The 22,923-nt window shown below is 51.9% G+C and overlaps 1 protein-coding gene across 6 annotated transcripts; it reads left to right on the top strand.

Moving 5' to 3' along the window:
• The first annotated feature begins 31 nt into the window (after positions 1-31).
• Positions 32-22,267, top strand: FRMD7 (FERM domain containing 7). Of its 6 annotated transcripts, XM_040614199.1 has the most exons (15): positions 32-467; positions 7,624-7,884; positions 9,265-9,491; positions 11,583-11,861; positions 14,012-14,116; positions 14,514-14,556; positions 15,871-15,949; positions 16,678-16,775; positions 16,915-17,029; positions 17,235-17,382; positions 18,568-18,663; positions 18,955-19,118; positions 19,368-19,436; positions 19,538-19,613; positions 19,716-22,267. In XM_040614199.1, the coding sequence occupies exons 4-15, from the start codon at positions 11,832-11,834 to the stop codon at positions 20,754-20,756; spliced, it is 2,064 nt and encodes a 687-aa protein (XP_040470133.1). In that variant the 5' UTR covers positions 32-467; positions 7,624-7,884; positions 9,265-9,491; positions 11,583-11,831; the 3' UTR covers positions 20,757-22,267. The 6 variants fall into 6 exon arrangements, with proteins under 6 accessions (XP_040470133.1, XP_040470134.1, XP_040470130.1 ...); XM_040614200.1 differs by lacking the exon at positions 11,583-11,861 and having other exon boundaries at positions 15,916-15,949; XM_040614196.1 differs by lacking the exon at positions 11,583-11,861.
• Positions 22,268-22,923: the final 656 nt, after the last annotated feature.

Here is a 22,923-nt window from a genome sequence, read left to right as displayed (position 1 = left end):
TCTTCTAAAATGAACTAACAAGCTGCTTTTTTTTGTTGTTGTTGTTTTGAGATACTGTTTATTCTAAACCTACTTACCACATCTGAGTTGTTGTGAGTGACGACTTCTGGCTTGGGGAAACAGGGTGTAAAACTGTGCCCAGGTTGGGTGTAAAGCTTGCAGTCTCAGGTACTCTGGAAGTAAGGGGAGCAAGGACCATGCATTATCTTCCTGTGCAAGGCAGGGAGTCCTCTGAGCTGGGGAGCCTGATCAAAGCAGCAATGGTACCTCTACTCGGATGGTACGATGAAGCTTTGTTCAAAAGAAGTACCTCTGTTTGTCTTCTCAAAGTCTTTAATGTTCTTATTTTTTCATGTAGGCTTTTGTGTGTTTGAAGATGGCTTTGAGTCCTGACATCTTGCAGTGTGTCTGTAGCTGCTCTCCACCATAGTAATCCGGGACTGGCATCTCTCCACCACACTAGCAGAGTAAGTGTTCTTGGAGCTCTGCTGCAGGACAGAAGATTTTTCTAAAAAACCTTCCAGCTAACCAAACTGCCCAAAGCTATTTGATAATTATTATCTTAAATGCTCAGTAAAAGCCTTGAGTTTGCCAAGTCGGTAATTGTCATCTGGGCTCTGTAACAAAAAGTGCATCTTCCTCAGAACTTAGTCTTGGTACTGACCTTTAATACAGCATTTGCAACTAAAGCCGTGTATTAATGCAAAATGTGATTTCAAGTTTAGAAAATCTTGCTACCTTAGTACCTTCAGTCCTCAGTGATGTCTCAACAGGCAAAACCACCTGGCGTGCTTACTGCCCCTCCTTCAGCTAAAGCAGAGTTAGCCTTATCTTGTAGGCAGGTTTCTAGGCTGTTCCTTCTTTGTGCTCACGCTTCCTTTACTGAGACGGAGGGCTAGCTTTCGTCTTGAGGGGAAAATGACACAGAAGGACAGACTGCCCTTGTAAGTGATCTTGGACAAAATGTGTGCTTCCCTTTAACCTCACTGAGAGGCTGGGGGTGAAGCATGCCCTGTTCTGACTGGTGTCGGTGAGTGTGGTAGCTGACACGTTAGGACTGGTCTGAGTCTTGATTTCTCGTGCTATTTAAAAGAAGTCATAATGGAACAATAACATTCCTGGTTCCTTATGGGACTCGGTGTCGCTACGCAAGCTGCTTCCTGCTCCCACTTGGAGGCTGGGAAGTGAATGGTACAGCTAGTAAGTCCCTTTGACTTTACACCACTGGTTTGTTTCAAAGTGACAGTACGGTGTTGTCTGGGTTGGGAGTTTTAAGGAAGCACGTAAGATTTATGTTTAAGGCCATTACCTTTCAAAAGTCTTGGTGCTGAGAGCGGGCTCTGCTGCTGCTGTACAAATAGTTGAGTAGTGTCCTTGGTAAAATAGGTGTGACAGTGTCGGGGTGCTTTAAATCCAGGCTAGCTCTTTTCTGTGGGTTTACAGACAGGGTTTCATTGATTTAAGTTTGTCGTGGTTTAACCCTGGCCAGCAACTAAGCCCCAAGCAGCCGCTTGTTCACTCCCCCCACAGGGGGATGGGGTTGAGAACTGGAAGAGTAAATGTGAGAAAACTCATGGGTTGAGAGGAAGACAGTTTAATAGGTAAAGCAAAAGCTGTATGTGCAAGCAAAACAAAACGAGGAGTTCATTCACTGCTTTCCATCAGCAGGCAGGAGTTCAGCCTGCTGTTAAAGTGCACGGGCCCTGCAGAAAGCTCCCCAGTGTCCCACCACCCAGCGCAGTCGGAGGACAGGTGTGTCCCCAGTGTGTCTGGAGCTCAGGAGCGAACTGCAGCACAGAGCAGAGGGCTCCTCCCTACCCCGCTCCCCCACCCAGCACGGGTGGCACGTAACTGGATTGTGGAGGAGGCAGAGCTGGGGCTGGCTGTGCGGGGTGTGAACCACCGACCGCGCAGAGCCTGGTGGGGACAGCCCTGGGAGGAAGGACACGAGATGCCCTGCGTGGGTGGTGGGTGAGCTGCCGGCCACACCTCACGTGAAGCAGGATGCTGTTCTCTGCCCTAATAGGCTTGGCGGTAATTACAGTTTGAAACTAAGTGGAAGTGTCTAGTCTTAATTAAAATGAGATACGGGTTCTAAAACAAGATGTGTTGACCTGTTTGTTATCTCTGCTGAAAAGTCAGCAGTCCTGCTAGCTTGGGTTGCTGGTAGGCACTTCGGTTTGGTGAGTCACTGCTTGCTCACTCTGGAGCTTGCAGCTGGAGGAAGTGCGTGTAGAGCTGCTGTAGCTGCAGGCGAGCTCTGTCAAGAGGTGAGGTGGCCCTCTGCTCTGTGAAAGTGAAATAATGTGCCTTTTAGGTTTTTTTTTTAAGTAGGGACATCTATCTCTGTCTGGTCAATACAGCTGCAAGGAGCAGAGATGGACTTCCAGCTGTAAGTCAGCCACGGTGTTCAATTCAAAGGTCACATCCTACCTGTAGTAGTTCGTTGGTTCTGCTGAGGGCAGCATTGAGCTTGCGATAGCTTGGCCGTTAGCTATCACCGCTACTAGCGATGATACAATTCCATTACAAAATCGTAGGGGATAGGATTCGTTGTTCTCCACAAAAACTATTTAGTACGGGATTAAGTTACTTGCCTCTGGTGCTCTCTTTCAAAGGTTCTCTTCAAGTCCCTCCAAAAAGTCTGGAGCAATAGTTTCATTAACTGCAGTGATTGATGGGAAAGAGTCTCTCACTTTGCAGGAACCTACAAAATACTCGCTCCCAGGCAGGCTTTGCTGTTTGGTTTGTGGTGTGTCCATGCTCCTTGGTGTTCTGCTGGTTCTGAGTGTGCTATGACAGCTTTCTAACAGTGACTGACTTCCTCCAAATCACATTTCCCGTGATTAGGCTCACACGGAATTTAAGGCTCCGAGTTGCTGCTCGTTACTGGGTGACCTCAATTATTCTTGCCTCGGAATAAAAGTGGTACTTGTAGCACTTCCCTCCTGGGGCATAATGTGGAAAGCTGTGTTAAAAATGAGGAGGGACTTCCCTGGAATGAGATGCACCAGCATTGTAGCATAATTTTGAAATTGGCCTTCTTGCGTGTAAATAAATAAGTAGGCTAAAACCTAAAGAACAAAGTTATGTTTTCAGATTTATGAAGAGCGTTAGTAAATTTCATACATTTGTGATGCTATAATGTAAGTGGTTCAGACTTAGATTTCTTATGCTTCTGCTAAAAGGTGTAATTGATAAATGACTGCAGCTCAGTAAACCAAACAGACCATCAGCTTTCTGGGAAATTTCTGGCTCTTCAAGTTAATTTTTTTTCTTTTTTCCTGCCTCTAGGCTGACTAGTTCATCCAGTTTTATGTCCTTAGAAAATCTGCTTTGACGTTAGATTTAAATTATCTGGTCAGCCCAGAAAAGAGAAAATATGTTTGTTGTTTGTGCCATTCCTTAAGGGCTACTTGTCTTTTTGGGAACTGGCAGATAGGATGATTAATCATCAGCTTGGGATTCACCCTAGTGCTGTAATAGACCTTAGACTTTTGTTCTTAAAAGCAAATTAATAACGGTCATGTAATCAGCAGCAGCATGGCTGCTATGGGAAAATAAGAAATAAACTGAATTTTCAGCAAAGCTGATTTATGTTGTAAAAGAGAGAAAGCTGCTCGCAGAGCACAGCTGAAGTGCTGGAGCAAGCTGCAGATATGTGGAGGTGGTGGAAAATTTTCAGAGATGACATCAGGTAACTGCTGCTGAGGAAGGAGCACGTGTGGTGTCTGTAGTTCCTGCCTCTGTACATGGGGTGGTCGTGTGTGACCCCCCGAAGTCCGTTGCAGCCCCGTGTCTCTGCAACCACTGTCACGTTACTGATCCTGGCATTGATTTCCATTTGTTGTTCCGGGAGTTAGCATGGACCTGCCAAATGCCCTACATCTGATTTCAGTAATGCAGATGTATTTTTTTTTTTTTATAGGTTAGAAGAAAGATTCTTAGCTTCAGGGCCTATGGTCAGAAGTACTTGGAATCCAGCTGTTCTTTTCCTTTTAGCTATCTAAGCTGTTTCTCTGTTAGTTGTCAGCACGGTATCTCAGGCCATCTGATTTTTTTCATCTTGGGGTCCAAATCACTAACTTAGGAAGGTTTTATGAATGTACCTCTGAAACTTTGGGACAGTCATGATGTGGGAATGTTTCCTGTTCTTTGAAACACATCTGCCTCGTAGCCACTACCATCTGCCAGAAGACCCTGGGAGAGGAACCATGAGATGGGGATTACCTTGGATCACTACGGAAGTACCAAGGTCCCAGCTTCAGGTGGATGCTACTCTGTTGCCCTCCACTGCCTGCTATGAAGAATGGCTTTGACACAATTTTAGCTCTGCTTTGAGCTATATACTTGGTATTTGGCGGGCTTTGGTAGGACTGAAGTGTGATAAGGGTCTTTTAAGGAAGAATGAAAGGTAAAGAAGGGAGTGGGAGAAGAGAGGCTACCTGGGTGGGAAACATGTTAACAAAACTTGGGATGAAGATCCATGTGGTGAGACAGGTCTGATCCATCGGCCTGGAGGTACCTGGGTAACACGTGCCTTTCTGTGCCTAGATGTAATCAAGGGCTTACTCAACCAGAGCTAGTTGTCTTGAGCCAAGAGGGAAACCACATCTGCCATGAAAATAAGCAGTATAGTTCCTTAGAACTCCATCCTTTCCACTAGGATTCAGTCTCTTCACCCAGCATTGCAGACTCAATTTGGCAGTTTCCTCAGACGAAGCCTTTGGCTGTGGGATCCTTCCTGATGATGCTCAGCAAAGGTTTTCACCATCCTGGCCTTTAATTCCCTTCTGAAGAGGTGCTGCTGCTTCTAGTCTCGTAACCCTCTGTTGCCAGAGCTGTGTGAGCTGAGCAGAGGAGCAGGCACTGCCCACCAGTCGTTCATATTTCTGCGGTGTGGTATGTGGGGTCCGTGGTGATTTCGCTTGGGGCACGACCTAGGGAAGATCTGCCCGTGACTCACGGAGAGCTGTAGTGAGGGGGGTTGATCGGTCTGGCTCCCTGACAGCGCTTGCGAGGACAGAGAGCCTGGGCATCTGGAGACCTCGTCACAGGACTGCTGGATTACTGGTAAGCTGGCAATCCTTTTAGCTTGTTAGTGTGGGGATGTGCAAGTGAACCTGGGACAGTTCATGCTTGGAACAACTTAAGGACGGCATAGACAAGTCCTGTGCTTTGCACTTCCACGTAGATGCAGTGAGGTGGGTCTTCCCAGCTAGAAATGACCGAATGCCAAGAGGTGCCTGCGTCTTTGGAGGCACCAGCGCTCCTTTGACTTGGTACGTTCACAAGGCTTTCTTTTTCTGTATAAATTGCTTTCTCGTGTCTTTGAAGTAATCTGTTGGAATTAAGCATCACAGAGTGCTTTTTATATAGCTGTGCCAACAACAGAGTGCAATGGGCGTATTAAAAATGAGATAATGTGTTCTGGATGATACCAGAGTCAGACTATTATTTAGTTTCTTGTGTAGCTTGTGCTGGCATTTGCATTTGCTTACAGCAAACTGCCTTCTTCAGTGCCAGGTATTAGTTCTTACATAGCATATAAAATATGAAAAAGGAAGAAAAGTCAACCATATACATCGAAGCACGCCAGGTTGTGTTACTGCTGTTCCTGAACCGCTCCTCCCTGCGAGCTGGTCTCCTGTGTGTGTCGTTGGGCACAACCTCCAGGAGAGGGAGCGTGGAAGCAAGGATCGGGCTCGCGTGGCCGCAGCATCCCTCGGCAGCGGGGCTCTGCTCCGTCCCTCAGCAGCGGGGCTCTGCTCCGTCCCTCAGCAGCGGGGCTCTGCTCCATCCCTGCAGATCGAACACGGTGCTGCACAGGTTGAAAACAGGAGAGAAATGGGGGGCGTGTGGAAATCAGATTTCAGTATTTCGGTAGCGTGGTGTGAGTATATCTTAATAGGACTTAAAAGAAAAATTGGCACTTCTGTTTAGTTTGTCAGTGTCTGGAATTGCAATCACGTTTGGAGTCTTTCGTGCGTAATCGAGGCTATTTGCGATTTCCTACTCGGTTATTACAGGTAGGTAAAAAGAACCATTTACCTCAGCTGCTGAAGCTGAGGTAAAAGTATAATCACAAGAGCAAGATTTGATATGGCTGCTTCCTTGACCACCGGAAAGTGTTACTAAACAAAAAAAAAAAAAATAATGCAGGGTGAGTCAGGTGATTGACTTTTAATTTGGCTTACTGCTTAAACTCGGCTGAACCTATTTCTTTTATTATTAGTGCAATTGTGTCCAGCAGCTGAAATGGCCCCGTGCTTCCCACTATGCCACGGCCACGCTCTGCTCCCACACATGTGCCTGCAAGTTGTGCTGAACTGGGGTCTGCTGGTTTTGCTGGGATGCCTGCGGGCGGGAGAGCTGCCCACGCAGCAACCGAGCTGCTCCCAAAACCCCCATCGCTGTTGATCTGGTAATCCTCACCGGCTGAACAGCAATGCAAATAATTTGTATAGCTAGCATGTAATCGTGTCATCGCCTGTCCTGGGCCCACCCGGTGTGAGACTGTCAGACAACGCAACTCATCTTTAAAATTGTCTTAATCCCTAGTCTAACGCTGGGGATGTTCACCTTCGCTCCTGCCAGTGTTCACGCGCAGAAGCTCGCCCCTCCTGTCGGTCTCATCATTTTGCAGAGTTATTAATGCTGATGAACGCCAGGGTGTCTGTGGAGCTGCTCTCGGGGAATAGTATTTGTGGTGTTGTGTTGCTGTAAGTACGGCTCTCGGTGGGAATGTTAGCGAGGAGGAGACGCACCGCTGCAGGATGTTTACGGGTAGGACTGGGGCAAACTGGAGAGGAAAAATGCTGCTGCTTCATGTTACCTTTTGGTATCAAAACAAAATGCTGGTCAGAGAGCTCTTACCCCGCAGTTGGATGCTAATGGGCAAAACTCACCTAAACAGAAATAAAAAATGCATTAATTTTCATTTTCCCAGCAATTACAAGTAAGTAGTTTCAGCAGAGCGATGTCAGACTTTTGCTGATGTTCGGCAGGCAAAACTTGATGGAAATGCAAATGTATCGTTGCTTATTATATTCAATAAATAGAATGGTTCTGAGGCAGAAGTTTTTAGAAGAGCAGGATGTGGTGCGTCAGCTATAACTGTTGAGATATGCTCGAGATATAATGTGTCTCGTGAAGTCAGTGAAAAATGATAGTTATTGTTAAAGGTTTAAAGGCAGGTCCAAGTGTGCCTGGGCTGTCCCTGACAGACGTGTGTCTGAGTCACCCCTGGATTTACAGCCTGTTCCAGTATTTCTCCTGCCTCACAGCTTAAGGGTCTTTCCTAGCACCTAACTCAGATCTTCCCTGCAATTTCTTTGTTTTCCCCATAGCTTGGGAACTGCTGATCCGTCCTCCTGGAATAGCCCTGCATGGATCAGGAGACTATTGTCATTCCCTCCTTCTTCTCTTTTTAAGCCAAACTCAGTTCTTTCAGGCTTTTTTTTTTTTTTTTAAATACTTCTTATGTGTCATATTTTATAAAAACTCTTAAAGCAAGTAGAATGTAAGCCAGGGCTGTAGCTGAGAGCGAAACAGTTCCTTTTGGTGTGGCAGCAGGAATGTTGTAAGTGCCCTATTCTGGAAAGAATTTTCCCTGTTTTGCAGTATTCATGCCGTGCCTTAGATGTAGTACCCAGCGGATGATGCTCCTGTTGTGTGCCTAGCGTGTTCAGAAGGGCTTCGGCTCTGCCTGATCCTGCTCCCGGCGACGGCAGGCGAGCAGCCGTGGTGTTTGCTGGCCCCGCAGTCGGGAGGGTTATGGCTGGGTGAGGAGTGAACGTGGATGTTCCCCTGGCAGCCCCGGCTGAGGAAGAGGAGGTCTAAGCTGCTTGTATGAAAGGCCACCACAGACCAAAGGCCACCGAGGTGAGTCCCAGTCTCCAGCAGCTGCCAGTAACAAATGTTTTGAGTGTGGAAAACAAGGTGAGTGCTTCTCCTCAGCAATGAGCCAGGTGCCAGTTCTTGCCTTTTGGTCTATGGTGTTTAATACCCCCTGGCAGCTCTCTATTCCATAACTTTATCTATCTTATTTTCCTTTACTGTAAACTGAATCTGAAGATAAGCACACGGTGCAGCAGTGTGCAGAGCTGCAGCCACAGTGATGCAAGGCAGCACGTCGCATCTCGTCTCTGCCAGAATTTGCTCTCCCAGAGCCTGCTCCTCTCTCAGGAGTGACTTCAGGAGGGACTGAGGGGGGTTGGGGCATCTTGTCCCCTATCCCCAGGACCCAGAGTGAGCCTTTTTGGAGGATGGTGGCTGAACTTGCTGCCCAGTGCTGGTGGCTCAGCTTTTCGGGAGGCTCTGCAGAATGCAGCCGTGGTGGCTCTGCATCGGCCCTGCAGGTGCCCCTGCTTCCCGGGCCAACAGGGGAGCAAAGGAGCAAACCCTAAGGACCAGTGTGGAAGTTCACCTTGGAAAAAAGAGGGGATGGGGTTTGGGAGGAAGGAGGCTTCTTGTTTCTTGCTCTACTCAGTCCATCCTGGCAAACACCGGAGTATTTGAGAGGCTGAAGAAGACTCTGAATCAGTGCAATACCATCCAGCCTAATGTGGGGGTGGATGCACTCGGTGGACTGAAGTCCTTCCAGGGAGAGCTGGTGGGATGCAGGATGCTGGTAGCAGGGTCCAGGGTATTTAAAATTAAGGGCTCAGCTGGCTGAGCAAACAGCCCTGAGCTACTGTGTGGGGACGTGGGGTTTTTGGGTGTGGAATCAGAATGAGGTTGTCCGAAAGTTGCCAGACCAGGGTGTGAGCTGGGAATTAGCAGCAGGTCCTCCCCCGCCTCCCCAGGAAGAAGTTCCACCTGGCCTCAGGTTCAGGTGGAAACATTTCCCAGTCTCTGGTGGAGTACATCGGTCCGTCTGTCCATCCCGCACACACCTGCCTAGTGGACAGGACCTTATCTGCCCTCCTCGGGGAGCGAGCACAGCTGGTCTCCCTGCACCTTAACCAGACCAGAGAAAAGGTGATGCTCGCTGTCGGTGACTCGGGCAGGAACACCACTCAGCCCTTCTTCCCTGACCCTGCGGTGCAAAGCGTGGGCTCCCTTTGCTCCTCACATTGCTCATCACCCGCTGTAAAAGCTCAGCGTTTATCCCAGCCCCATTAGTGCCACCCTTGCAGAGCTGCTGCACGGCCTTTCGCCTATTAATACACTCATCATTCACAGGGGGAAAACATCCCTTAACGCAGTGGTGGTATTTAAACCAGGGGAGGTATCAATTCAGTGTTTTTAACTTGTTTTAAGGCGTTCAGTTCCCTCACTCCAGCCTCCGCTCCACATCTGTGACTGCAGCCTTCTCCATCCAGCTGAGAGGGAAATTATGTGTGCAAGAGGAGTCAGGGCTCCCTACCCGGCGCACCGCTCACATCGCTAGGGCTGCCGCGCCTGCCGCACGCTCAGCCACATGCTCGAGGATGCTGCACCTGAAAGTCCAGTTTCTGGATGACTCCCAGAAGATCTTCGTAGTTGATGTAAGTGGGTATCATATTCTTATTGGGGGATTTTTTGTGCTAATTATTGAAGTCAATGCTACTCGGAAGGATTGTATGGGCTCTGATAGCTTCTGGGTTTTAGCTTTTTAAAAAACAAACAAACAAACAACAAAAAAAGGAAAATAAGCCTGAAATCCAAACCAAGAGGTTATAGTGCTGATTGCTAAGTGTCTTTCAGCACCAACACACTCCCACTGTTCCTTGTTATTGGCATTGTTTATAACGAAGGAGGAATGGCTTTTACTTATCTGGTATTGCCTTTTGGAAGTCAGCTAATATGAAGTGATGTTCTTGACAAGTGTCGAGTTCTTCTCTCATTTGTCTGTGTGCCAGTATAAGTGTTCAACAAGGAAGAAAAATCTGGGAACAGAATAAAAATAGCATATTTAACCAAATTACGCCAGGTGAGAAACATCTGCATGTGTCTCTTCCTGGGCATTCAGCTGAAAAAGAAAACTCTGTGGGTTTAGGAATAGTGAGGAGAAAAAGCTCACGGTATCTTATTTTCTGCATGACAGTGTCCCACAACATGCTGTTATTAATAATTCACATTTAATAAATGTTAGCTCTGAAATAAGTTTTAGATGTTAAGTATTAATACCTATGGTGTTAGCTTTATATATGTATATAGATAACTGAAACTAGATTTATCTTGACTATGTGTTAAAAACATCTTTTTACAAGTGTGAGCATTTACTGTTGGTTAGCATTTGGTAATCACAGTAGCTAATTGAATTAGCTAATTCAAGTAGATCCGTTCTAGCACTTACCTGCATTTTCTGTTTAATATAAAAGAGCTTTTTTTCCAGTTCTATTACATTTCCTAGACTCCTGGTTTTATAGCACAGCCTGAGAACTGCTCAGTCTTGATGCACTGCTCCTCTTCTTTGCAATAGCATTTTGCACAAAAGAGGATTGTAAAGCAGTGCCATCCCTTGGCACAGTATGGAAGTTTTTTAGTTTAGTTTAATTAACGTATCCTAGAGCTGGTGTCCACTTAAAAATGAGACTAGTTGTTTTAAAGTGTCTTTTTTTATTTATTTCATATTGATTAGATCAGGGCGTAATGAGAGACAATTTCAAAGCTGCTGCTGGTACAATGTTGCTGCGATTTTTTCCATCTCTGCTTTCTCATTTGCCCAAAACACTTAGGGCGCTATAGCTCTGCACGACACGTTGCAGCAAATAGCTTCCATTAGAGGAACTCCTGGTCATTTCCTTTTTTCGCATGGAATGGTATTGGAAAGCCCTTTTAGGCATTTGATGCATTTGATGCTGTATGGGTATGCTAAATGAATAGTTGAATTAGTGACTTCTCCATTATAAAAGGACTGCTTTGGGCTAAGTTTTGAGCAGATATTTCAAGCCACTCTCCCTAAACCCCTCCTGACTTTGGAAAGCTCTTTTGAATGTGTCGTACTTGAGTATAATGGGAGGGAAAATGACAAAAGAGAGAACACAGCAGGCCTGGCTCTCCCTCCGCCTCACGCTTGGCGTACGCGTCTGTACCTGCCTCATGTGGGTATCGCAGCCGCCGGCACGTGCCATGAGGTCTCATTGCCAGTCTGGCTTTGCCCAGGAATGAGCTCCTCTCCCAGTGCAGGGTGCTGGCCTGGAAAGCCTTTTGCCTTCATCTGCATCCTCGCCGACAGCCGGGACCCGGCACCCTCTCTGTGGCTGCTGAGCTCCCAGGATTTCCTCCGTCTGGGTGCTGGAGGCGGTTCCCAGGATGGCAGCCGGCAAGCCAGGTCGGAGCTCCCAGCTCAGGGGGGTGGTGGGGCCCTGGCACATCTCCGAATGTCCCCTGTTGTGCCCTCCCTGCTGAACACCCCAGGGCTGAGCCATGGCACAGACGGGATCTTGCCGGGATGCTGCCCACCCTGGCAGTGAGCCCTGTGCCTTGCACTGGGAGGGCACCGGGGTCCCTTGCCCGGGTGCCTGGGTACAGGGACAGTCACAGGTCACTCTCTAATGGGTTTCTTGCGCTGAGAGGAGATATTGCAAAGCTGCCTCCCTTCTTCCTTCCCTGAATACCTAGAGCTGTGACCTGGCATGTGCTGTCACCAACAGAGTCGCTCTCCTCTCTGGAAAGGGTTTAAACAAAGCAGCCTGAGCCTGGGCAGCTCCAGAGCCTCCCAGAGCAGCACCGAAAGGACAAAGCACTTTGCAGCCTGCGCAGACAAAGCCAGGGCATCTCTGCTCGTGGAATTTGCTACAGGGCAAGATTCAGCGGGAAGGAAAAAAAAATAGAAGAAAAAGACAAACCGAGCAAGTACAGAAAATCTAATTGCTGGGGCTGAATGAAGGACAAAGTCTCCCATGGTCTCACCTCCCTTAGGACGAGTTAAGGTGGGGATTCACTGACAGGAGGTACGCAGAGCTGGCTGCACACCAGCTGGTGGCTTTTGGTGCATGGCATTGCGTGCCAGCTGCAGCCACGCAGAAGACACCAGCATGCCCGGCATGGGAGGCATCTCCCAAGGTGCTGGAGAAAGACCACACCAAATCCCACAGGCTGTCGCTCCCCGCTAAACCGCAGACCTGGGTGCAGCAGCCTGTGCTGCAGGGAATGCTGCAGAAGCGTGGCTTTGCTGTTGGAGCGCAAGGGCTGCCAGGGTGTCCTTTGCGGATGGGTGTGCATGTCCCGTGTGTCCTGTAGGTTGCTGTCTGCCGCTGGATGTGCCTCTTGCTTTCTTACACTGCTTAAAGTCCCAGCACTTCCACCGAGGAGAGGAGGGGCAAGCGCAGCCTCTCCTTGCCAGCCTCTTCTACACAGGGGTTTCTGCCTGTGGGTGTGAACCCGGCCCTGCGACATCATCGAAGGCACATTTTGCGTCAGACATGGGGCAGCCAGCCCCACACCTCATGCTCCTGCCTTGCACCGCACTGTTCCAACACAGCGCCCGCTGCTCTCACCGTGCAGGGCTCCTGCTGCCCAAGCACGACTGAAGGCAGCGCGGGCCGGGCCCTGGGTACCACAAACGCAGGATGGGACCCACAAGCAGCGCTCTGCGGGGGGAAAGGCCCTGCGTTTAAACCAGCCCCTGCATCAGCAGGGCCGTGTCTCCCCAGCGAGCAGGTTTTCCTGGGGATGGGGCCACCCGGCTCCGGCGGTGCCTGCCGTGGGCAGTGCTGGGTCGGAGGAAAGCGGGTTGCTCCCAGCAGACATGTGGTGGGTAATAACCCAGTAAGAAATGCTTGCCTTTCCTGGCTGCCTGACAAAGGCCAAGGCCTTTCATGCTAGAAAATTCTAGCTTGGAAATAAACATTTATAATTGTTTTAATTACCCTTGTGATCTAGTAATTTTGAGGAGAACCGGGAGTGCTGCAGAGCGAATGCTGTTATTACGCTATCACTTTTCAGCAGTCCTTCACCTCAGAGCCAGCAATTTCATCCCAGGAGAAGCCGTGCAAGGTGGTTATTAGTGTGCATCACCACCAGCAGCCGGGTCCCTCCCGTCCCTGCCAGGAGCAGCTGCTGGCACAGGCAGCCGCAGCCTGCCCTCGCCCCTGTCACCCCAAATGCCACAGTTCAGCAGCTGTCTAACCCAGCGCCTCTGCTCTGCCTTGCTTTTGCACTAACCCACGCTCAGTTTTGGTCTGCTCTTCGCGAGCTGATAAAGGAGTAGCAGGGGTTTTGTTGGGGTGGGTGACTGCCAGGTTCGTTTCTGGTGCTTTCTGGAGCATTTTCCAAAGTAGGAGCCTCCCGGATAGCTCCCCAGCCGTGTTACGCAGCACAGCAACAAGTCAAGCAAAACACTCTCCGAGTGTTTCTGTTTACGGGGAATAACTACAGCTTGGCCTCCCTTAGCAGCATGTAGAGCCACTTAATTAATATTACTAAAGCACACGGATGACCCAGGGCCCAGGATCTCCGCAGGGTCCTGTTGCTGTTAATTACCATTGCCCATAATAGCAGCTTGTCCCCAGCAATCCGGTCGCCGGCTGTCGGGGCACACAGGCTTGAGGCGTGCTCCCGTTTGCTCTTAATTTGCCATGGCCGTCCCTCATTCAGACGATGCTCGTCCTGGGGATCGTTCACTGGTTTGCCAGGCATAGGGCTGCCCAGACAGTGATGGTTGCAGAAGGTGGGCCAAAAGCAAGATTTCTTTCCTCTTCTTTATTTTTCTGGTTTACATTCCTTAATACAGAAGCGATGAGAAGGCATTCGCCATTTTAAAAGTTTCAAAATTAAATTGTGTTTTGCTCCTGTAGGTATTTATTTAAATTATGCTTTCCAAGCATAATTTATGCTTTATTTAAAATATGATTTCCAAGAGCCGAGGTAAGGGGAGCACAGCATGTAGTCGTCCTGTCCCACATGCTGAAGCCAACAACATTTATTAAGATGCTGCTGCAGCATGATGAGGAAATATCCCGCAGCTCCCCTTGGGATGAAGGCAGGGAGCTCAGCCTTCTCCCCTATCCCACTGAAATCCCATCGCCACTGCTGCCAGCACTGCCTAACCCTTTGCTTCTGCGGTGTGTTTGTTTGCTAGCAAAAATCCTGCGGAAAAGGGCTGCTCAACCTCACCTGCAGCCACCTCAACCTTGTGGAGAAGGAGTATTTTGGGCTGGAGTTCCGCAGCCAGGCTGGGAACCACGTGAGTGGGGCTCGTGGTGTGGGGTTTGTGGTGTGGGGCTCGTGGCGTGGGGCCCCCACACTGCACCGTGCCATGTCCTCGCAGCAGCCGCCTGCACGGGTGGGGGCACGCCAGCACCTCCCTGAAAATGCCACGTGGGAAATGTCAATGGCAAGTTTTGCTGTGGTGCCAAAAACGCCTCAAACATGGATGCTACGAGGGGGGGTCACCAGCTGGTTGGCAAAGCCTGTTTGCAGCCACGTGGGGTTTCTCCGTGGCCGTTTGTGCAGGGTGCCCAGCGGGACAGCTTGCTGCAGCCGAGCTGGCCGGCGTTTTTGTGCTGCGTTCCAGCATAACGCTGCTGCTTTTATTCTGTCTTGTGCCGTTTACTCACCCGGTTCTTTGCTTTCTCTTTCAGGTCTGGTTGGAACCGCTAAAACCCATAACAAAGCAAGTTAAAAGTAAGTATTTCAAGAATAAAATTCTGAATCGCTACCAGTGACAGACTAGTGCAGACACGTTTGTGCAGTGTTCTTGCTCGGGGATGGGGGCTCTGGTTTTTTACCTGAGCTCATTTTCTAGTGTGAGGCCGGATTGTTTGCAAAGACCCCGCAGCCTGTATAACACCCTGTAGGAACACCCCTGCCCTCGCAATCTGCTCCCTGCACCATTTTAGGCTTGAGCCGTTAATAGCCTGACAGCTTGGCCGAGGCGCAGGGGCGGCTGCGTGCGTGTGCATCGCTGCGCTGGCAGGGCGGTGGGCATCCCTCCCTGCATGCCCTCCCTCCCCCTTGGCAGCTCTCAGCAGCCCAAGCGCCTGCGTGAAGCAGGGTTAGCCGTGTGCCTCGCAGGCTCGGCTGCTCCTCGCCAGCCCCCCAGCCCCCCCCGCCACTGCACGGGGATGCTGCGGAGCCTGACCTGAATTCAGGCTCAGCATCCCCTGTCGTGACCGATGTTAACACAGTGCCCCTTTCAGCCTATGCCCGTTTGCACCCCCACGATGAACCAAATGATATTTTCCCCAAAGACACGGCGACTAAGAGGCAGCTGAGAGCACGAGGCCGTGCCCCCCGTATTTGCAGTGGGCAGGCTGCAGTACAGTGGTTGCACAAATTTCCCCGTAAGGGGGGAAAACGTGTGAAGAGCCTCCCCTTCCTAGGTGCACCAGAAATGGGGTTGTTTCAGGCACCAATTTCTTTTTCCATGTCCCTTCTGGCCTGTCCCTCCAGGAGCTCCTGAGCCGTCCCATAGTGTCCTGGGACAGTCAGTGCCTACAAAATTGCTTCCCTCCCTCCATGTTCTTTGCCTTGGGCTTGGCCGCTTGCTCTCACTCACCCCACAAAAATTCTTTGCCCAAACAGCCTCCCACGGAGCTGTTGCATCCCAAGTGCTTGGATGGCTGAGTTTAATGCACAGCCCCGCTGGTGGCAATTACACCGGGGCTCTGGCCACACTCCAGACACGTACCCCCGGCACTGCTCCACGGAACTCCCCTCCTAGCAGAGGTCTTTGTGACTTAAAGGATTGCTGGGGCATGTTCTCTTTAGTATTATTTAAGTGTCCGACCCCCTGTTCGCTTCCACTGGTAACACTGGGGGGTCTGGGCAGGCTGGTTTTTGGGAGCAGGCTGCAGTCCATGATGTTCAGGGTTTCCATCCCTGCTTTGTAAGGGTCCAGGGTAGTTTACTTTGTAAGGAGACAGCATGTGTGAAGAGAGTTGTAAATGTTCCCAATAGACACGTAAAAGAAAACTTATGAAGATGTTGTGTTTTAAGATCCTAAGGAGGTTCTTTTCAAATTTATGGTGAAATTTTTCCCAGTGGACCCCGGCCATCTGAGAGAAGAGCTGACCAGGTACAGTACTTGTTCTGTTACTTTTTTACCACAGTCCTGTATTTTTGCAGTTGTTAAGCATGTATTTAATTCCTTATCTTCATCCACCCGAACATGTCTGTGAGCAGTGGCTATTCTAAGTATTGAAAGAGCTCTGTACTTTGTAAAACAAAGCCCAAGAGAATGTCTTTTCTTGATCCTCTGTTTTTAAACAAAATCCACTTGAAGGATCAGCCGTCTTAAGAGGCTGCAATTTTACTGCCAAACGCTTTAGCAGTTGGGCACGGAGTCTGACCGCTCAGTCTAGCTCCTGCCTCAAGCTGTGTTCTGAAAGAACTACATTTTATTTTTAAAAATGACATTGTTAGCCCTTATGTTTTAGAGAAAGCACTGCGAACAGGAACTAGGAAGAAAAACAAGACAGTGCTTCTGTAGAATGTTAGCCCTGAGAGATGCAAATGCCCTCCAAAGCATATAGGAATGTTAACTCTGAAACCTACTAACGGGCATCTCAATGGCAGGGGCGTGCTGTTCATAGTGGTGCCCAGCCACAGCCTTCTGCAGGGGCTGCGTGCTCCCCCTGTGACCCTATGGGCCAGCATCCCTTGGGCCGAGACACGGGCGAGCGCAGGGAGAGGTGCAGGGGCAGCCTGCTCCCCTTGCAGCAGAGCCCTCGCGGCTCGGCCCGGCGCCCGGCAGTCCGCTGAGGCCGGCTCCCTGCCAGGACGTGCTCCTGTCCCCCTCCGCAGGTACCTCTTCACCCTCCAGATCAAGAAGGACCTGGCACTGGGGCGGCTGCCTTGCAGCGACAAGAGCGCGGCGCTGCTTGTCTCCCACCTGCTGCAGTGTAAGGGCAGGCGAGTGCCTGCAGGGACTGTGCCCCTTCCCCAGGGACCCCGCGCTCCCTGGGGCTTTGGCTCTGTAGCCGGGGTTCCCCCTGCGGTCACCTCTCCATCCTAACCCACGCTCCCCCGTATGCCCTGCAGCCGAGCTGGGGGACTTCCATGAGGAGACAGACCAGCAGCACCTGGCAACCCACAGGTACCTGCCCAACCAAGAGTACCTGGACAACAAGATCATGCACTACCACCGGAGACACAGGTAAGGGCTGGGCTGTGCCGAGACCACCCACCCAAAGCACCGGCCGGACACCTGCCAGTGGGTGGGACTGGTCCCATTAGCAGGCACGGCCAGCGATGGGGCGGGTGTGATGCCAGCAGGCGCATGGCTGAAATGGCATTTTTTCAGCCCATTTCAGCACTTGCCTTCTCCCTCTTGTTGCCTCCTGCTGCACTTGTGGCTCCAGAGGGAAGACACCGGCCGAGTCAGACATTCAGCTGCTGGACGTGGCCAGGAAGCTGGAGATGTACGGGATTCGCCCGCACCCCGCCAGCGATGGCGAGGGGACACAGATCAACCTGGCTGTGACACACATGGGCGTGCTGGTCCTGCGGGTGAGCCCGGGGCTCGGGGTGGGCGGACAGCACCTGGGCAGGGTGCCCTCTCCCCACGGGCATCCCCTCCAGTTGCAGGGGGACCTTTGTCCCCTCTGTGTGCTACAAACCCTCCCAGATCCTACGAGGAGTGTGCCCCAGGAGACCTTAGGTGTGCAGGTGATGCTCCGGGATGTGGCTGCAGGGCTCAGCCCACCACCCCCACCAGTACCCACTGTGTGCCGCCGTGCCCGCCCCCGCTCTGTTGGCCCTTGTTGCCGTGAGTGCGGCGGCGTAAGCACCGCAGGTTGCACGGCTGCGTCACATGTGTTCACCGTATAATCTTCCAGCAAAAATAGCCACCTCACGTCTGTGCAATTACATAATGCTGTAATCACGGTGTAGCTGCAGAATAAATACAGACTTCCTCGCAGCCGGCGTGAAGCAGTGCTTGCCTCCCACACTGGCTAATTCCAACCTGGGAACATCTTGCTAGAGCAGGAAAAAAAAAAATGTCCTAGCTGTGGGGCTGCTGTTCATAATTAGTGCTGCCAGACCCAGTTATTTATTCAGAGCCATAAACACCCCTCACGTGTGATTAAGGCATCTGTGAGCCCATTAAAACCTGGGCTCTCCCAGAAAGCTCAGAGGGTCTCAGTGCCACAGCATGGAGTGACACAATTTTACCTGGTCCTGCTGCCACACCAGTGTTGTGGGACCGCATCTAAATTGCTACTGTAATACGTATCAATTGATACGTAGTGATAACGAGGGGTAAGGTATGCCCGCAGCCTGCTTAAGCTGAGTTCAGAGGTATGGGAGTGAGCTGCCGTGCTTCCCAGCGAAGGAGAGGAGGGTTTTACTTCTTCTGGGGGAGTCAATTCTGCATTAACTCACGTGACCTTCGAGCTGGGACAGACAGGACCCTGCCTTGACTTCTGTGAGATTTGTCTTGGGATCCTGCAGTTTTACAAATAGCGTCAGTAGGCAGAGTTAAGCCCTGAACCTCCATCTCTGCTTTTAGGACCAGCTCATGGAGAAGAGAGCCAAACAGCAAAGCCCAGCACCCCTTCCCCAGACCCCAGCAGCACTGAGAGCTGCAGCAGAGAATCAGGCGGTGTCCTGCGAGCTCAGGTCCTGGCCCGTGGCATTTCTGAATTCCTGGCATGCCCTGTCCTGCCATAACCTCTGTGTCCCTTCTTGCAGGGCAATACAAAGATCAACACGTTCAACTGGTCCAAAATTCGCAAACTGAGTTTCAAGAGGAAGCATTTTCTCATCAAGCTCCACGCCAACGTCTCTGTAAGTACCACGCTGCAGGCAGCTGCCAGGCTCAGCAGCGGGCAGCTGCGGATCGAAGGTCGGCCACGCAAAGTCTCTCTGATTTTGAATGAAATCCATTCCTGCTGCTCATGGCTGATGCTCCTTCCCCCTCGAATGTGGCATGTGCCACTCCTGTGTCCCCACCATGGTGACGCTGCACTGCCTGGAGCCACCAGCAGCCCGGTGTGAGATTTTGGGGGGGTCAGGAGGGCAAACAGCAGAGCCTGGCCCCGCACCCTGAGTCCGGCTGGCTTGTCTCTGGCCGTGCAGGAGCTGTGCAAGGACACGCTGGAGTTCACCATGGTGAGCCGGGACACCTGCAAGGCTTTCTGGAAGACGTGCGTGGAGTACCATGCCTTCTTCAGGCTGTCTGAAGAGCCCAAGTCAAAGCCCAAAGCCCTTCTGTGCAGCAAGGGCTCCAGTTTCCGCTACAGGTAAAGTCCCGGGGGAAAACCAAACTGCTGGGGCCGGGAAGGGCGTGGGGACAGCCCTGAGCTTCCCCTTGGTGTTGGCCGCGGCTGGATGCGTGTGTGTGGGGGGGGTGGGGGTGATGCCCAACAGCTGCTTTTCCTGGAGAGACCATTGCTTCAGTCCTGCTATGCCCCCCCACCTCACCTGGGGCACGGGGGTCCCCCCAGGGCTGGGGCTGGGGGTGTCGCTCACACTCTCCCTCTGTGCTGCAGCGGGAGGACACAGCGGCAGCTGCTGGAGCATGGGAGGAAGGCAAAGATGAAGAGCCTGCCCTTCGAGAGGTACCGGGGGGCACGGAGAGGGGCAGTGCCCAGGTGGGGGCAGGGCACAGGACCCTCCTGGCCACGCACCCACCCACCCACCCACCCTCTTGGTCTTGCAGGAAGCACTACACATCCCGCTACGACGAGAGGCAGTGCCGCTCCTCCCCAGACCTTCTGACGGACGTCTCGAAGCAGGTAGGACAAGCCAGACCCTCAGCTCTGGGGGCTCGTTGCCAGCCCCCCTCTGTCCCCCTGCCCAGCTGGGGGTCTGGGTGCCCACCCTCTGCCCCTGCTCAGGTGGAGGAGCTGCGCCTGGCCTACGGCGGCCGGGGGTCCTACCACGCCAACGGGGTGCACGCCTCCGAGCCCACGCTGGACAGCCGGCGCCGGAGCTCCACCGTGGAAGTGACGTTTGCCGCCGAGCTGGAGCGCTCCAAGCCCGAAGCATCGCCCGCCTTCCTGCCCCACTCCAAAAGCTCGTCTGCCTTCCCCCTGCTCTACGCCGAGCTGGAGCTGGAGCGGGCGTGGGAGCCCACCGACCACTTCGGCGCCAGAAACCCTTTGACATCCTTTCGGCCCCACCACCAGTTTGCCGGGAACAGTAAAAGCACCTCGGTGGGCAACATGCAGGAGGTGACTGCCCGGCCGCTGGTGTACACAGACGTGCCGTGTCCCCCGCCCGCGGCTGCCCTGCCCCCACAGGTCCTCTTCTACCTGGACAGGCCCCCGCAGCCCCCGTGCCATGCACTGGCACCCGGCGAAGACGCAGCAGGACCAGTGGGTGGATGTGGCCCTGTGGCAGCAAAGCCCCCCAGGCAGAGCCCGAGCGGCACCTGGACCGGGGAGTTTCATCGCGTGGCTGCGTGCACGGCCGCAGGCACGAGCACGGCCCCAGTGCAGGAGAGCAGGTCGCTGGCTCGCTCCTTTGATTACGGCCTTCAGGAGCAGCCTCCCAAGCGGTCTTGGAGCCAGTCGGACATGAAAACCATCCGCTTCCCCTACGGCTCCGAGTTCCGGCCCCTGGGGCCGTGCCCTGCCCTGAGCAGCCGGAAAGCAGCCGTGTTTTGGCACGTGCCGGCCCAGCAAGGGCTGGTGCCGGGGCTGCGGCGTTCCACCGAGCGCTACCTGGGCAGCAGCACCGAGTCCAGCGACTCCGACTCCGACCTCCTGGCCGCTGACTACTGCTCCCTCTACGGCCGGGTGCTGCGGTCACCCATGGCCCGGGTGCGGCTGTCCTCTGGCAGCCTCCAGCTGGATGAAGAGGACGAGGAGGTGTCCTTCGCCACCAGTGCTGCTGAAGAGAGGACTTGCAGAGGGGCCTCCAGGTATTTCACCTAGGTGCCTGACACCAGCCGGAGGGAGCAGAGGTGGCCAGTGCTGACCCGGGGCCACAGAAGGGTGACAATCTTGCTTGCAGGGCTGCTTACCACTTGGAAAACATGGATGGGCTTTTTAGTGCGAGGGCTCTTAGCTACAGAGGATGTGCTAACGGACAACAAGGGAGCGTTCAGAAGTCGTACTCCACTCCTGCACCATGCCTGGAAGCCGGTGCATCTCCGCCACCACACACAAGGGGCCAGGGTTCTCCTAGAGCCCTGCAAGGACCTCATGTCCTGCCCAAGCTGGCGGCTGCTGGCCATGCTTGGAGTTCAACCATTGTAATCTTCATCAAGCAAAGGAGGGAGAAAAAAGAAAAAGAGGTATCTCATGGAAGGGTTTAAACATCTGTTTTCTCATAGCTGCAGGGAAGCACAGTGGGGGGAAAGGTTTTTGAGGTCTGTTTGGAGAGGAGCAGGATGTTCAGGAGAGGCTGCTCTGGGAGCTGAACGCTGTGGACATGGCCAGTGCCCCAGCATGGAGCCCCCCTCCTCCATCCTGCCTCTCCTCCCTCCAGCACCTGCCCCTCGAGGACAAGGTCGTATGTGTGGGGTGCTGCTTGTGATGCTTCAAACCACGGAGCAAGCAAACGGCTCTGCTTTCTTGCTGGCCAGTTTAGCGCATTACCTGTCCCTAAGAAACATCTCAGCCGTGCTTGTTAATCATTTAGCAGCATCCCACAGCAAGCTCTGGCAAATAGGTTAATAAATGATATTGTATAGCTCTGCTTTTCTCAGGCCCGTTAGCTTTATTTTCTGGCCTCCACAGCCCTGCTACCTCAGTGCCCTGCTTAAATCTTGGGGAGTAAGGGGTCCTTTGGTCCCCCAGATCAGGCCTCAGTTAAGCAGCATGGGGAAGAAGTTCTCAGGAAGGGGCAGGAAAGAAACAGGCAGCTGGTGCTCACCCTTGGCAGTAGGAAGTCTGCTGGAACCATGGTGCTTCGCAGCTTCCCTCTTTGCTACACGTGTGCACCGTTATTTTTACCAGGGCTGTTTCTAGCTATAAAGAAGGAGCAGGAGATGGGACTGCTCATCATCCATGGTGTGGTACGATGGGATTCCTGGTTTATCCATTGCTCCCTAGAAGGGAAAAGGTATAAAGACACTTCCACTTCCTGGCAGTTGTTTTTATAACAAGAACTTATTATTACCCTAGACCTACATGAAATCTACTCAGAAAAATGGAGAATGATGACACCTCTGTAAGATTTTAGGGGAGGATCTTATTACCTTTCTTTAAGAACAACCCTGTACGCACCTGTAGGACATGACTGTAAGGCGTGGGACAGCCCATTAAATCTACAGTTGAGAAACAACCGCAGCCTGCTAGAATGGATTTCAGAAACAAGGAAGCTGAGACAGAGACAGAAAATAGGTTAAAATGTAAAAAGAACTTGGCTTACGGGTACTGCTCACCCTGCGCATCGCTGTCCTTTGTTTTAGAAGCTGGGCAATAAAAATCAGTTGCTCCCACCAGAGTTTTGGGTTGCTCCTTCTGCCCTGTGCAGCCTGCACCCCCAGCCCACCCTTCCCTGCACCCCCAGCTCCCCGGCAGCTCTCACCGCTCCATGGAGCTGCTGGGCTGGCTCCCCTCTCACACAGCTGCTTGCCAGCTCCCTCTGTGCCCTCACTGTCTCAGCAACTGGAAAGACTCACCAAGATCCCTGAATGCTGCTGAAAACAACCACATTCTTGCTTAGTTGCCCAAAGAAACGCGTTAGATCAACAAGAGAGCACACTGTAAGGTTTGCTTTTGCTCCTGGTTACCCTGTGCTGAGGAAGCTGTCAGCTACAGGGAGCCCACATGCTGCTCTGGCACGTTCCATTAAAAAAAGGGATAACCTTTCTGGTTATAAAGAATTATTTCTTTCCCTTCCCAAAGCTCTGCACCTTGGGAAGAGCAAGCACCACCACTCATTACAGCATTTAAGCATGGCAGTCTACATGCATGATTTGGTAAGAGGGTTAAAAAACCCAGCAGCATCAAATACAGACTGAGCACACAGCCCTCGGAGAAATGCCCCTTAAGGGTCACACCTACAGCACACAGGCAAACTTACAATCACTGTTAGCTCCTGAAAGCATGTGGAGACACAGGCAAAGCCTGGCCCAGGTCAGCTTTACCTTGA

The sequence above is a fragment of the Falco naumanni genome, chromosome 14 (genome assembly GCF_017639655.2).
Source record: "Falco naumanni isolate bFalNau1 chromosome 14, bFalNau1.pat, whole genome shotgun sequence".
NCBI lineage: Eukaryota > Metazoa > Chordata > Aves > Falconiformes > Falconidae > Falco > Falco naumanni.
Note: the sequence above shows the minus strand (reverse complement) of the source record. Positions and strands in the feature narration are given on the sequence as shown.

Coding starts and splice junctions, on each gene's coding strand:
- FRMD7 (XM_040614196.1), top strand. CDS start 9,435: ATGCTGCACCTGAAAGTCCAGTTTCTGGATGACTCCCAGAAGATCTTC. Junction 9,492..14,011: donor AGAAGATCTTCGTAGTTGAT/GTAAGTGGGTAT, acceptor TTTGTTTGCTAG/CAAAAATCCTGCGGAAAAGG. Junction 19,437..19,537: donor AAGAGCCTGCCCTTCGAGAG/GTACCGGGGGGC, acceptor TTGGTCTTGCAG/GAAGCACTACACATCCCGCT.